Here is a 13624-nt window from a genome sequence, read left to right as displayed (position 1 = left end):
CAAAATAAAATGAGAACTTAAGAGAATCTGTTTTTTGTTTTTTTTTGCATACACTATATTTAGCATCCTAGTGACTTTACGGTCAGTCAGATCAAACAGATGGCAGATGGAGTGACGCATGTTTTGTTTAAAAGCATTGACTCAACATGGAGTTAGTGATGTCATTCTGTGTCAGCAAAAGTCCAACACCCCTGTTAAAATGCTGTTTTTTATTCTATTTTTATTTCAGAATAATAACAACAAAAAAGGGAAATAATAATCAGTGCAATTCATTTGAAAATTGCGAGGGCACCTTTTGTACACAGACCTCTTCAGCTCACCACAACCGTCATGCCAAAACTCTGAAATCATTTGTATGTTTATTTGGATCAATCAATCGAACAAAAACATTTATTTACGTTGAAAATGGGTGCTGTACAAGAGGAATAAATGAAAGATGATGAACAAACTCAAACCTTAGAATACACAAGGACAAACAAAACAAGGTGATTTTCAAATGAGCCAGAACTAGCGTAATCTGCTCTCGTTTACAACAATTACAAATCAAGCTGCAGCATTCTGGGCAGGCAGGCACACTCATCCCAAAGTCAAAAGTGTTCCAGTAGTTGAGCAGAATTGTGATATAAAAACAGATTACATGTTGTTCATGTAGGGTTCACTTGGTTTTCTTTAGGCTTCAGGATTTTTGTACTCCGTGCTCCCTGGAACAAGCATACTTTTTAGGAATTGTAGCAAAAAAAAAAAAAAAAAAACATCTCCCACAGGCATATGAGAAAATGTCTTAAGGTAATTCAGAGAAAACTTTAAGAAATACATGCAGGCAATACCGTTTTGGGATGTTTATATGACATGATAAGACATCAGTATTTATATATTAACATGGTTATGCAAATCACCAAAACTTTCCATAAGCCTTCCCCTTAAACCTTCCCCTAATGATGCGTTCTTTGACCTAATATGTTTTTATTTAGAGTAATGGCGCCACATGCTAGATGTGTTTATCCTTTGAGTGTTGGAAACTACGCGTGTTGAGATCAGATAGAGTCAATACCGCGGTCTGTGATGCTCGTGTGAGTGACTGTTGTGTCTTCACGTATGGTACTTGTGTGCTACTATGTGCGTGTGTGTTGCGTTGGCAAAGAACGGCCTAATTTACAATAGCATGTATTCACTTTTAAAATCTACTGTAATTGACAGCACTTGCATTGGAATTTTTACTCTGTTATTCTTAGGAGAAATTTAATAATATCTTTGAATTTATTAATTCTCTGTGAGCAATACATGAGTGACAGCAGAGGACCATGTTTTTGAATAGCTCATTCGTCCAAAATTTCTCAATTGATCTGCAAGCAAATTTGCTTAACGATGTCACAAGGAGGATGTGGGTATCATTATATTGGCGACAGGCGTACATTCAACACGTTTTCCATGTGGTGGCCATAAAACTTTGCTGAAAGAAGGTGTGATCAAATTGAGCAGTCTAAATATAAGGAGCGACTGGGAAGAGTCAGACTGTATTACCTGCATTGGTGACGGGAACTGTGGCAGCCATGCAGTGGAAATGTGTGGCCTTGCTTTTCCTTACTTTGTCTGTTGTCATGAAAGTCAAGGCCAGACTGGGTAAGACCAATCAAACACCTTTCCGTCACTTCATTCTATAACATCGTCTTAACCCGACTGTTTTCGGTCTCGTTCAGTCAGCAACCATCTCAGTAGTATCTGCAGCACATGGGGCAGAGAGCACTTCAAGACATTTGACGGTGATGTTTACCAGTTTTCTGGTACGTGCGAGTACAACCTTGCTTCAGACTGCCACGCGGCCATGCAGGAGTTCTCAGTGCACATGAGGAGGGAGACGAATGACGGGAACCCAACTGTCAGCTATTTGGTGGTCACCATCAATGACCTTGCGTTTCACCTTACCAAGGAAGTGGTCACTGTTAATGGCCAACCGTAAGTCAAAAAAACAAAAAAAAATGCAATTTGCTCCTTTCTGATTTTTATAATCTTATACACTGAGATGTTTTTTTTTTTTTGTTGTTTTTTTTTTTTAGTGTCACATTGCCACACTATAATGGTGGAGTTCAAGTGGAAAATAATGATGTCTACATCAAACTGCAGTCTAAAGTTGGCCTTGTCGTCATGTGGAATGGTGATGATGCAGTCATGGTAAAGATCAGATTTTTGGAACTTTCTAAAAACAAGACTTTCTAAAAATGCATATATACTGCATACTGTATATCTATTTATAATACACACTACAAATTAAAAATAAGCAAAATATATTTTTAAAGCTCAATTTGGAACAAAACAGATGGAATGTTGCGTCACAGTTAAAGAAATCAGGTTACGTAATAATTTAAACACATAAATTTAACATTACAAATTCAATCAACTATTTAATAGTATGTCTCCTGTGTCCTTGCATCCTGATGAATATAACCATCATTTCTTATAATTTCCGGTAAAAAAAAATCTCTCTCTCAATTACAGTATAACATTGTCATTAACTTGACATTGCTGACTGGGAAGTTACCAATTTGATCTTACCTTATAAAAGTCGACGACTTTCTGATAGATGATTTATCTTATTATTCTACATGTATCATCTCTATTTTTTTGTAGGTGGAGGTTGATCGTGACTATGCTAATCGCACTTGTGGACTCTGTGGTGACTACAATGGCATTCCTGTCTACAATGAGTTGATTTACAATGGTTGGTTTATAATTTTTTTTCTTTTCTGTTAGCATTTGACAGTATTGGATAAATAAAATCCCTTGCAGGTCGAATAATCAGCCACATTGAGTTTGGCAACAACCAAAAGGTTCATAACCCAAATGATGATTGTGAGGACCCCTTTGAGGAGAACGGAGAACCGCTTGAAGATGTTCCAAATGTGGATTCGTGCGAGGAGTTTGTGAGTTTTTGATGCCTTGTGTTATCAAAAGTAACTTACCACTCAACACACAAGTAATGCTGTGTCTACTGCTTATCTGGTTTTCTTTTAGAAAACGTCCTGCAACCAGTTGTTGCTTTCAGAGTCTTGGAGCCCCTGCACCCAGCTTATTGACCCTGCACCCTATGTGCAGGCTTGTGTGGAGGACATGTGTGGCTGCAACAACCACACAAATGACACCTGTGTCTGCAGCACACTATCCGAGTTCTCTCGACAGTGTTCCCATGCTGGCGGAGTGCCTCCCAACTGGAGGACGCCACTGTTTTGTGGTAAAGTTTTACTTCCTATATTTTATTGTAGGCATCAATCACTTAAATTGGCTACATACCTTAAAGGGCCAACTACAATAATCTCTCTTACTGTCTGATGTTCTTTTACCGCCAATTTCTTTTCAGCAACTGCAGTGTTAATAGATCACATAAATACATGAAATATGTTTGTGATTAATTATAAAGACTAACAACTAAAACACAAGTTTAACAATCTAGCAAACAACAAATGAAAATAATTGTTACCGATTATTTTACCTGGACACATCACATGTTTGCATAACCACGTTTTTTTCTATAGAGAGTTCATAAGGTTACTGTAACTGTCCCGTAGGCCATGGGAAAACAAAAACAAAAAAACATTTGGTACTCGGTCTCAACTACACCTCTGTCCCCCTGGACATTTAGGAAAAGGAAGTCAAACAGCCACTCACCAGGGAAATTGTTAATTCAAAGAAACAAAACAAAACATTTATTTCACACAAAAAAGTTGATTAATTTCACAACTGAGTCACTACTCAAATATAAAATACTAATAATCGCAAAGGACGGTACGAGTAAAAAAAAAAAAAAAAAGAAAAGAAACCTGAAAAATCCTTAAAACTTGAACCATAACACTATATTAATTATAAAATTGCATTTAAACACTTACAGTACATGGAGCTGAACACTAGATAGTTTGTGTGATATCGAACGCACCACTTGCAATATACTACCTGTAATTACTAACTGCTCAATGGCCCCAAAAAATGCAATCAGTTTAACATTAACATGACTCAAATTAATCGAAATCTCGCTCCCTCTCGCTACAGCCAAGCAGTGTCCTTACAACATGGTGTATGAGGAGAGCGGTTCTCCTTGCATGGACACGTGCACACACCTGGACACCAGTTCCATGTGTGAGGACCACAGAATGGATGGCTGCTTCTGTCCACCTGGTCAGTCCTCTTTACATTTGATTCCAAGTTTGCGCTAACGTTACACTTCTAAAATCACATTTCCCCTCATAATTTACACTTTTTAGGCACTGTGTTTGATGACATTTCCATGAGAGGATGCATTGATCAATCGGAATGTCAGTGCAAGCATGGAAAAATCTACAACTCAAGCGAGGGCTACCAACAAGACAAGGAGATATGGTAAGTGAAAGGTTTCATAATGTTATACAATTACAGTATATACACTGCTGCCTTGAGATAAGAGTTACCCAACTTCCAAGTTTTTTTTTTTTAGATACGAGCCGTCATTCGGCCAATTTTTCATTCGGCTGCATAGGAATGTTATGCTCGAATCTGATTCGATCAAATGAAGCGGAGGAGTGGCGACACAGTGTTTCATCATTTGGTGCAAGCATGCCGAAAATTATCTGATCACTGCGAACGAGGCCTCGAACGCCGCAGCATTGTCGAACTGGGCAGACGTGTCTATAGCTCATTCAAAATCCCTTCAAATGTGTCAGAATCTCTCGCCAAATTTTTTTATACAGCACAGTACACCACTATCATATTCAAAAAAATATTTAATTTACAATCTTTTTTTTTTGTATATATGGTGATGCAATGAGATGCTATAGCGTATAGTGTATTCAATCAACCTACCATGCATGTTTTTGGGATGTGGGAGAAAACCCACGCAGGCACGGGGAGAACATGCAAACTCCACACAGGATTTGAACCCAGGTCGTCAGAACTGTGAGGCATATGTGCTAACTGGTCGGTCACCGTGCCACCCCGTGATTACAATATTGATCAAGATAATCATGATTATTATTTTGGCCATAATTATGCAGCCCTACTCTATTTTTACTCTCGCTGAAAAAGTACTAACATTACAGAAACTTACTGAGTAGTAGTAGAAGTCTATTCTTTGTTTGTAACTGCATGACTGTATTATAGAGAACTGCCTCCCTGCGGCTAGCACAATGTCAAAGCGTGCTATTTTCCTTATCCATCCATCCATTTTCTGTACCGCTTGTCCTCACAAGGGTCGGGGGCGTGCTGGAACCTATACCAGTTATCTTCAGGCGGGAGGCGGGGTACATCCTGAACTGGTCGCCAGCCAATCGCAGGGCACATATAAACAAACCATTCGCACTCACAGGGAGAACATTCAAACCCCACACAGGCGAGGCCGGGATTTGAACCCCGGTCCTGAGAAATGTGAGGCAGATGTGCTAACCAGTCGCCTACCGTGCCGCCTCTATTTTCCTTATTAAAATATAAAACCTAAAAACTTTGGGGTTTTTGAGGGGCTTGAACAGATCAAGTGCATTTCCATTCATTTCAATGGGGTGCGTTGATTTGAGATACGAGTGTTTTGAGTTACGAGCGTGGTCCATGAACGAATTAAACATGTATCTTGATCACGTTTTTAATTGCGTGTGTTATCTCAGTACATGTTTTCAGGGCAGATGGTCTTGCGAGTATCTTCAGGGGCCTGCTACATGTGCAGTGGAGGAGGGTTCACATGTAACCACCTTCGATGGCAAATCCTACACCTTCCACGGAGACTGTTATTACACACTAGCCAAGGTGGAAAGCAAGGTGAGTTTTGATTGGTGGAGAAAATATTGTATGCAACTGCTGCTATGAATTGAATCACATTTAAATGTCCATATTTGTTCCAGGATGCCTCAAGTCCGAATTTTACCATCCAGGTGCAACTGGTGCCTTGTACAAACCAACATTTTGACACTTGTCTCAAGGCACTTAAAATCCTGTTAAACAATGACAGAAACAATGTGAGATGAAGCTTGTTATATTAGAGTAGTGGCTGTTGTTGGATGCACCATTGAAATAATTATGTTTTTGTTTAGGTGTTAATGTTCTTTGCCGATGGGGCAGTGAAACAGAACCAGCAAACCATCACTTTGCCGTACCATACAGGTGGATCACACAATCCAACCCTCATCTTTACGTTGTGCCCTCATTTCATCAAGTGATACTATTGGTTGTTGTGTTTGTGTTTACTCAAAGCGGACATCAACATATTCCATGCCTCGTCATTTCACATGTTGCTACATACCAGTTTTGGGTTGCAAATTCAGATTCAGCACGTGCCTCTCATGCAAGTGTATGTGCGGTTGGATGAGAGCTACAACGGAAAGACGCGTGGTGAGTTTTACATTTCTAAAAAACGCAAAATATATATCGGCTCTGAAAACAAATGTAATAGTTGGAGTTGTAAAACTATTTGCATTATACAATCTGTATGACAGGAAACCTGGTACACAGAACTACTGTTACTGGACTACTAACGCACAAAATCATGAGATCCAATTAAATTGTCACGATTGGTAAACGTATGATGTTGGGCTGGACCAATCACAATAAAACTCATGGTTATTTGAAGTCAGCACACACCTACCACCATTTAATGTGCCTCTGATTATCCCTCCATAATGTTCAGCTGTTTTAGTAGGCGTTTCCTGCCTTGCATTCTAGCAGAAGCTTTGTGTTCTGTGCTAACACTGACTGGCATTTGAAACTGTACATACAGTAAATCCATCCACCTTGACTAAAGCCAAATTCCAGCTGAAAAAAACCCCCAGCCCCAAAGCATGTTGGTGCACCCACTGTGGTTCACTGTAGGTATGGTATTCTTTTGGTGATGAACAGTGTTGTGTTTGCACCAAACATATCGATTGATATTCTTTGAAATTCTTTTGTACCCTTCTCCTAACTGATACCTTTGACCAATGAGAGCCCTTAGATGCCGTGGACGCTCTCGGCAGACCGTGGGTTGTGCTGTGAAAAGCGACTACAAAAATGTCAGGAAAGCCTACCAGAACATCTTAGCTTTATTTGGGGTTAATCAGAGGCACTTTAAATGACGACAGGTGTGTGCTGAATCCCAATTAACATGAGTTTGAATGTAAATCATTACTTCTGAACACTGCCCCCGCTCCAGTTATAAGAGGGTGTGCACACTTGTGGCACCACATTATCTCAGTTGTTTATTTTTACTTCCCCTCTTGAAAAAAAAGGGTAGTAGTACGAGTTATAGGTCACATTATTGGTGGAAAAACTTTGGAAATGATGTTTTCAAATCATCAAAATCTTGCATATGAACAGAGGTGTACAGACCTTTTACTGTATATCCACTTTACTTGCACTTTATATTTCAAACAAAATTATGAATATCTGTTAAAACTAAATATTATTGTCTTTGTAAAGATACAAATTAAGTAGGTCTAAATTGGCAGACTGGCATATGTACTTTTTATATGTTGATTTTTAAAAGTACGACATTGCTAGATTGCGAACTTGTGAATCATGTCATCATGTATTGTTTATACTGTATATCATTAATCCGATGTGGTATCTTTGGGGTGATGAGTGACAGAGCCTAACCCCAGCAACACCGACATATTATAAAACCTAAATTCCTTTATATCATCAGGTTTATGTGGCAACTACAACCTGGCCTTGTCCGATGACTTGAAAACCCCTCAGGGGATTGTCGAAGGGACAGCGACCACATTTAGTAACACCTGGAAGTTGAACGTCATCTGCCGGGACACGAGGGAAAGACTTGATGACCCCTGTGCTCTCAGTGTGGAAAATGGTACATGTTGACACTGCTTAAACCTATAGACATCTCTGTGTAGCATATATGCTGTGTGTGTTTGTCGTGATTGAAAGAAATTGTTTCCACTCTTTCCAGACTTGTATGCCAAACACTGGTGCGCCTTGCTGTTACACCCAAATAGCACCTTTGAAAAGTGCCATTCATTAGTAGATCCTGATGTGTATTACAAGGTACGTTCCTTCAGTTAATGCAATAAATCCATTTAAAAAAATAAGTACATTTAATTTCAGCTCAACAGGGTAACCCCCTGATCTGTGCTTGTGATGTGTGCCTAAGTATGGATGTATTGGTTAATTTGATCACCTTTCACAACCTTTCACACTGGAAATGCCAGAAGTTAATATTCTACTGGACTGAACCAGACTTAAACAACATTTACAACAAGCCATTCGCAGTGTGTGCTGTATTCCACAGCGGTGCACTTACGCGAGCTGCAATTGTGACAAGAGTGAATCCTGCCTGTGTGCTGTCTTGTCCTCCTACGCCCGAGCGTGTGCATCAAAGGGAGTCTTCTTGATGGACTGGAGAGCAAACGTGTGTGGTAAGGACTTCCTATGGTTGTTTTATCTCTGCGTAGAATTTGATGATAGATTCTTGGTATCCATTTGTACCTTTTTTAGGGTAAAAGAAGTGAATCAAAGATAACCATTCAATAATATTTGAATATCGATATTTTGCCCAATCCCCAGTGACATACCATTGGACTCTGTAAGATTATTTGGATAACTAATTTTCATCTGTGAGGATCTCCTAATCGTATCTATAAAGTAACCTTTTTGCATTCTGCAATAAACAGATAAATACACAAGGACCTGCCCAGAATCTCAGATCTTTTCATACAAGCATCAACGGTGCGAGCTGACCTGCAGATCGTTGAGTTCGTCACTGCAAACTTGCTCCTCTGACTTCCTGCCCGTGGATGGCTGCTCCTGTCCCGAGGGTCAACACCTCGATGAACATGCCATCTGCATCCCCAAAGAAAAATGTCCCTGTTATCACAATGAGGCCATCGTCCAGCCAGGGAAGTCTATCAACATCAAGGGCGAACACTGGTTAGTTGACTAATTGACCTTACAATGAGGAGTTCACATGGTTTTAAAGCAAACACTTATCAGCTGCAACATCAGGTATACAATATCTTCAATTCTAGTAATGTAAGATTGTAAGTGCCATTTTAAGAGGCTTTTAATATTTTGTTGCCTTGTTTAGCTCCTTGAGAGGGGTAAAATATTAGAAACACCTCTTAGTATGATGAAGATCAGTTCTAAACGATTGCAAACTGCAACCACAGTAGGAAACGTTAATAGAATACCTCTCTGACACTCTCTGTCCAAACTGAGAAGTATAAGTGTAAAGGTGCAATTTTGAGGAATCGCGACTATGGGATCTCATTAGATATTGACTGCTAAGAGCACATTTCTAAAGTACAGTGTATGGGCTTTTTTTTCCCCTTTATTTTATACATTTGTTACAGTTTATATATTTTGTCTCTTTCTTTAGTGTGTGCAGTAATGGGGTGCTTCATTGCCACTCTTGGAGAGCCCGCTCATCAAGTATGTTTGTTTGTCATTCACTGGCAGAAGCATTTGGTTGAACATCTACGATTCAAACATTCTGCTTCTCTTACAGCATGTCCTCCACACAAAGTGTACTTCAACTGCTCCAATCCAGGCTCGGGGCAATTTGGAGTCCAGTGTGCACCAACTTGTTTAAATCTGGACAGCAATGATTGTGTAAGCTTTTGATTTTTTGCCCAGCGTGCCTTAAGTTCCTTCTTATTTGGGAACAGTTCCAGTTAGTTTTTCAAGTACTTATTTGAACTTTCTTTGCAGGACTCCAACGATTGTGAATCAGGTTGTCAGTGTCCAGACGGCCTTTTTGATGATGGCAAAGGTTTCTGTGTAGAAAGATCACAATGTCCGTGTAAACATGATGGAATATTCTATGTTCCTGGGAAACAAATTCCAAATCAGTGCAACATGTGGTACGATCTTGTTGTCACTTTATATATGATTGTTTTACTTAATCACCATACTAACAGCACTTACGTTTACTGCTTGTCATCTAGTACTTGCAAAAGTGGAAAATGGGAGTGCACAGAGGAAAAATGCCCTGGAACCTGCATTATTTACGGAAGTGGTCATTATAATACATTTGATGAACGAACGTATGGCTTTCAAGGACACTGCAGCTATGTTGCAGTCAAGGTTAGTAATATACAGCAGCTGAAATACTTGTATTTAACACGTCACCATTTTTATCACTGCATATATTTCCAAAGGTGTTATTGACATGAAAATTTCACCAGATGTTGGGACCAACCCAAATAACCCATACATGCAAAGAAAGTAGAACAAATAAGCTCAGAAATTAAGTTGTGCGTAATAATGTGAAATGACACAGGGATAACGTATTGAACACGCCAACTGGCATTTATTTAATACATTGTACAAAAGCCTTTGTTTGCAATGAGAGCTTCAAGAGGCCTCCTGCATGGAGAAACTAGTCACATGCATTGCTCTGGTGTGATTTTGGCCCATTCCTCCACACAAGCAGTCTTCAAATCTTGAAGTTTCCATGGGCTTCTTTTATGGACCTTGAGTTTCAGTTCTTTCCATAGATTTTCAGTTGGATTCAAGTCAGGTGATTGGGTGGTCCATTCTAGCAGATTTTTTTTTTTTTTCTTTGAAGCTAAATGAGAGTTTTCTTGGCAGTATGTTTTGGATAATTATCCTGCTGAAATGTCCACCATCGTTTCATTTTCATCATCCTCGGAGATGGCAGCAGATGTTTGTCAAGAATGTCTCAGTACATTTGCCCATTCATCCTTCCTTCAATAATGTGAAGTTTACCAGTACCATTTTCTGAAAAGCAGCCCCACGCCATAATGTTCCCACCTCCGAACTTAACTTATGGTGATTTTAGGGTGACGTGCAGTGCCCTTTTCTCGTCCAAATGTGGTGTGCATTATGGCATCCTAACAGTTCAATTTTGCTCTAATACAACCAGACTATATTCTCCCAGTATTAAACTGGCTTGTCCAAATGTTGTTCAGCAAACTTTAAATGAGGTTTGACATGCTTTTTTTTACATACAGGCCATGGCGGCGGAGTGCATTACTCACTGTTTTCCTTGTGGCAACAGTGGCTGCTAATTCCAGGTCTTTTTGAAGCTCTCCACAGGTGGTCCTTGGCTCTTGGACAACTCTTCTGATTATTCTTTGCACTCCTCTGTCAAAAATCTTGCGAGGAGCACCTGATCGAGGCAAATTTATGGTGGTATGATTGGCTTTCCACTTACGTATTATGGGCCCAACCGTGCTCACTGGAACCTTCAGAAGCTTAGTTATGCGCCTGTAACCAATGCCATCGTTATGTTTTGCACCAATTAGTTTGCAATGGTCTTGAGACAGCGCTCTGCTCATACCCAACATGAGATGTGTCTTGAATCACACCTCGGCAATGAGACCTTTTTGTAGGCCATTGAGTACGGACGGAACCAGCTGATATACATTTGCACTGACAAGGGGCTTTATTCCTGTTTGATAATTGATAGATTTTAGGTATTGTCTTGACTTTCCATGCTTTTTCCCACTTCACTTTCTTCATGTGCTCAATACTTGTTCCCTGTGTCATTTCACATTTTTACACACAACTTAATTTCTGATCTTATTTATTCTACTGTCTTTGTATGTATGGATTACTTGGGTTGTTGCCAACTTCTGGTGAAATTTTCAGGTAAATAGCACCTTTGGAAATATATTTAATGAGAAAAACGGTGATGTGTTAAATACTTATTTTAGCTGCTGTCTTACAGATATGGACTTTGTTGAAATAGCAAGGCTTTTTATGCGGTTTCAGTCATTGAGGAGTGCTGTCGTCAAACTACAGAATGTGAATGATAACTTCAGAAATCAAGCAAGATTTCTCGACAGGGGATTACAATTTGTTTGTTTGGGATTACATTATAATGTATCTCTCTTTTAAGAACAAATGTGGCAATAAAACAGCACAGGACAACATTGGAGTGATCACAGAGAACGTACCGTGTGGCTCTACAGGCACCACATGCTCAAAAATTGTCCGAATACAGTTGGGGGTAAGACTTTGTACAACACCAGAATAATATAGGACACTGTATATTGTCTGTTGTTGTAGTAACACAACATAACATAAAAAAATGTTTTTACACTGCAGCGAATGGAAATCAAACTATCCAAAGGAAAGTATGAAGAGGTGGACCTGGGACAGGGCAATCAAATAAAGTACACAATAAGGACAGTTGGCATGTATCTTGTTGTAGAATCTGTCATTGGTATGGCAGTGATGTGGGATCGCAAAACAACTGTCCGCATCCTCTTGGAACCTCAGCACAGTGTAAGTTCACCTTTAAACTATACTACATACTGTACATTAATGAAGGAATTTTGTCTTCTGAGATAATTCAGAAACCCAAATTTACATCAAGAGGTTGTCAATTAAATACATCTGACTCTAAATTTCCCATCAGTGCGAATGTGAATGTAAGAAATTAGTTGTCTTTATGGGCCCTGAGACTGACTAACGACGAGTCCAGGGTGTACAGGGCCTCTTGCCGGAAACCAGCTGGGATATGAGCCAGCTCACCTGCAACGCTGAACAGAATCAACAGTAGAATGAATTAATTTATGTTACATACAGTATAATATAACTGATATAAATGCCTACTGTTCCTTGTCAATTAAATATTGAACAATCATTTTGAAAATGAACTAACTCATTGGTTTGGCTATACAGGGAGAAGTGTGTGGCCTGTGTGGAGATTTCAATGGCAATGAACATAATGACTTCACCACTCAGGGTCAGCTGTTAGTGACCAATGTGTTAGAATTTGCAAACAGCTGGAAAACCAGCAGCAATTGCCCAAATGTGGAAGCAAACGTCGATCCATGTACGGTAGCACCCAATCGTCATCACTGGTCCAAAATGATGTGCAGCATTATAACTGGAGAAACATTCAAAGCATGTCACAATACGGTAATGGCAGATTTAGCTTTGAAATGTTTAAATAAAAAAAAAAAATCATAAGTCAGGTTTATCTAACGGGGCATCTGATTTGTCTGAACAGGTGGATCCACTTCCATTTCGTGAAAACTGTGTGAAAGACTCATGTGCCTGTGACACTGGAGGCGACTGCGAATGTTTTTGCACAGCAGTTGCAGCCTATGGTCAAGCTTGCAATGAGGCTGGTGTATGTGTTGCATGGAGAACACCAGACATCTGTCGTAAGTAAAACAAAATGTTAATTATTTGTCCTTAAAGATGATGATTCTAATTTAGTTTCCTTTCATTTGCGGTGACTAATAAGATGTTAAAAGTTATTTTTTAAGGCTAAAATATGATATTTACATTCCTCAAAGTGACAACTTGTTATTTATAATGTAGTTGCTGATGGTGTAGGGACTTTTGTGCATCCATCATGGGGTCACTTCTAGCTCAGTGACTGTAGGTGTGAATGATTGTCTGTCTTTGTGCCTTGTGATTGACTGGCAACTGAAATAAGCTTCCCTGTGACCCTATACTGGATAAGAAAATGAATGAATGGATTTACAATTTCAATTTTCTTTCCTCTTAGCGGTCTACTGTGATTACTATAACAACCCAGAGGAATGTCGGTGGCACTACAACCCATGTCATCAACCCTGCTACAAGACCTGCTTAAATCCAGAGGGAATTTGTAGCAACCCCTTACCCAACCTGGAGGGTAAGATTACTAAATTATCATATTTAATATGTTATAGTATAAAATGATAATTAAATATTTTAAAAA

The 13624-nt window shown here is 39.3% G+C and overlaps 1 protein-coding gene across 7 annotated transcripts in view; it reads left to right on the top strand.

The window, feature by feature from the left end:
- Positions 1-1528: 1528 nt before the first annotated feature.
- Positions 1529-13624, top strand: part of LOC133478515 (mucin-2-like) — a 40660-nt gene continuing 28564 nt past the window's right edge. For all 7 annotated transcript variants that reach the window (XM_061774654.1, XM_061774656.1, XM_061774657.1 and 4 more), the window contains exons 1-25: positions 1529-1620; positions 1698-1953; positions 2055-2169; positions 2626-2716; positions 2785-2918; positions 3010-3226; positions 4039-4164; positions 4251-4365; positions 5619-5769; positions 5853-5966; positions 6042-6111; positions 6202-6339; positions 7628-7792; positions 7892-7986; positions 8231-8357; positions 8613-8868; positions 9317-9369; positions 9446-9549; positions 9649-9800; positions 9885-10023; positions 11804-11914; positions 12013-12192; positions 12592-12831; positions 12923-13079; positions 13430-13558. In XM_061774654.1, the coding sequence (XP_061630638.1) occupies positions 1551-1620; positions 1698-1953; positions 2055-2169; positions 2626-2716; positions 2785-2918; positions 3010-3226; positions 4039-4164; positions 4251-4365; positions 5619-5769; positions 5853-5966; positions 6042-6111; positions 6202-6339; positions 7628-7792; positions 7892-7986; positions 8231-8357; positions 8613-8868; positions 9317-9369; positions 9446-9549; positions 9649-9800; positions 9885-10023; positions 11804-11914; positions 12013-12192; positions 12592-12831; positions 12923-13079; positions 13430-13558 (3505 nt within the window). In that variant the 5' untranslated portion in view covers positions 1529-1550. The remainder of the gene's footprint in view (positions 1621-1697; positions 1954-2054; positions 2170-2625; positions 2717-2784; positions 2919-3009; positions 3227-4038; positions 4165-4250; positions 4366-5618; positions 5770-5852; positions 5967-6041; positions 6112-6201; positions 6340-7627; positions 7793-7891; positions 7987-8230; positions 8358-8612; positions 8869-9316; positions 9370-9445; positions 9550-9648; positions 9801-9884; positions 10024-11803; positions 11915-12012; positions 12193-12591; positions 12832-12922; positions 13080-13429; positions 13559-13624) is intronic.

The sequence above is a fragment of the Phyllopteryx taeniolatus genome, chromosome 5 (genome assembly GCF_024500385.1).
Source record: "Phyllopteryx taeniolatus isolate TA_2022b chromosome 5, UOR_Ptae_1.2, whole genome shotgun sequence".
Lineage (NCBI taxonomy): Eukaryota > Metazoa > Chordata > Actinopteri > Syngnathiformes > Syngnathidae > Phyllopteryx > Phyllopteryx taeniolatus.
Note: the sequence above shows the minus strand (reverse complement) of the source record. Positions and strands in the feature narration are given on the sequence as shown.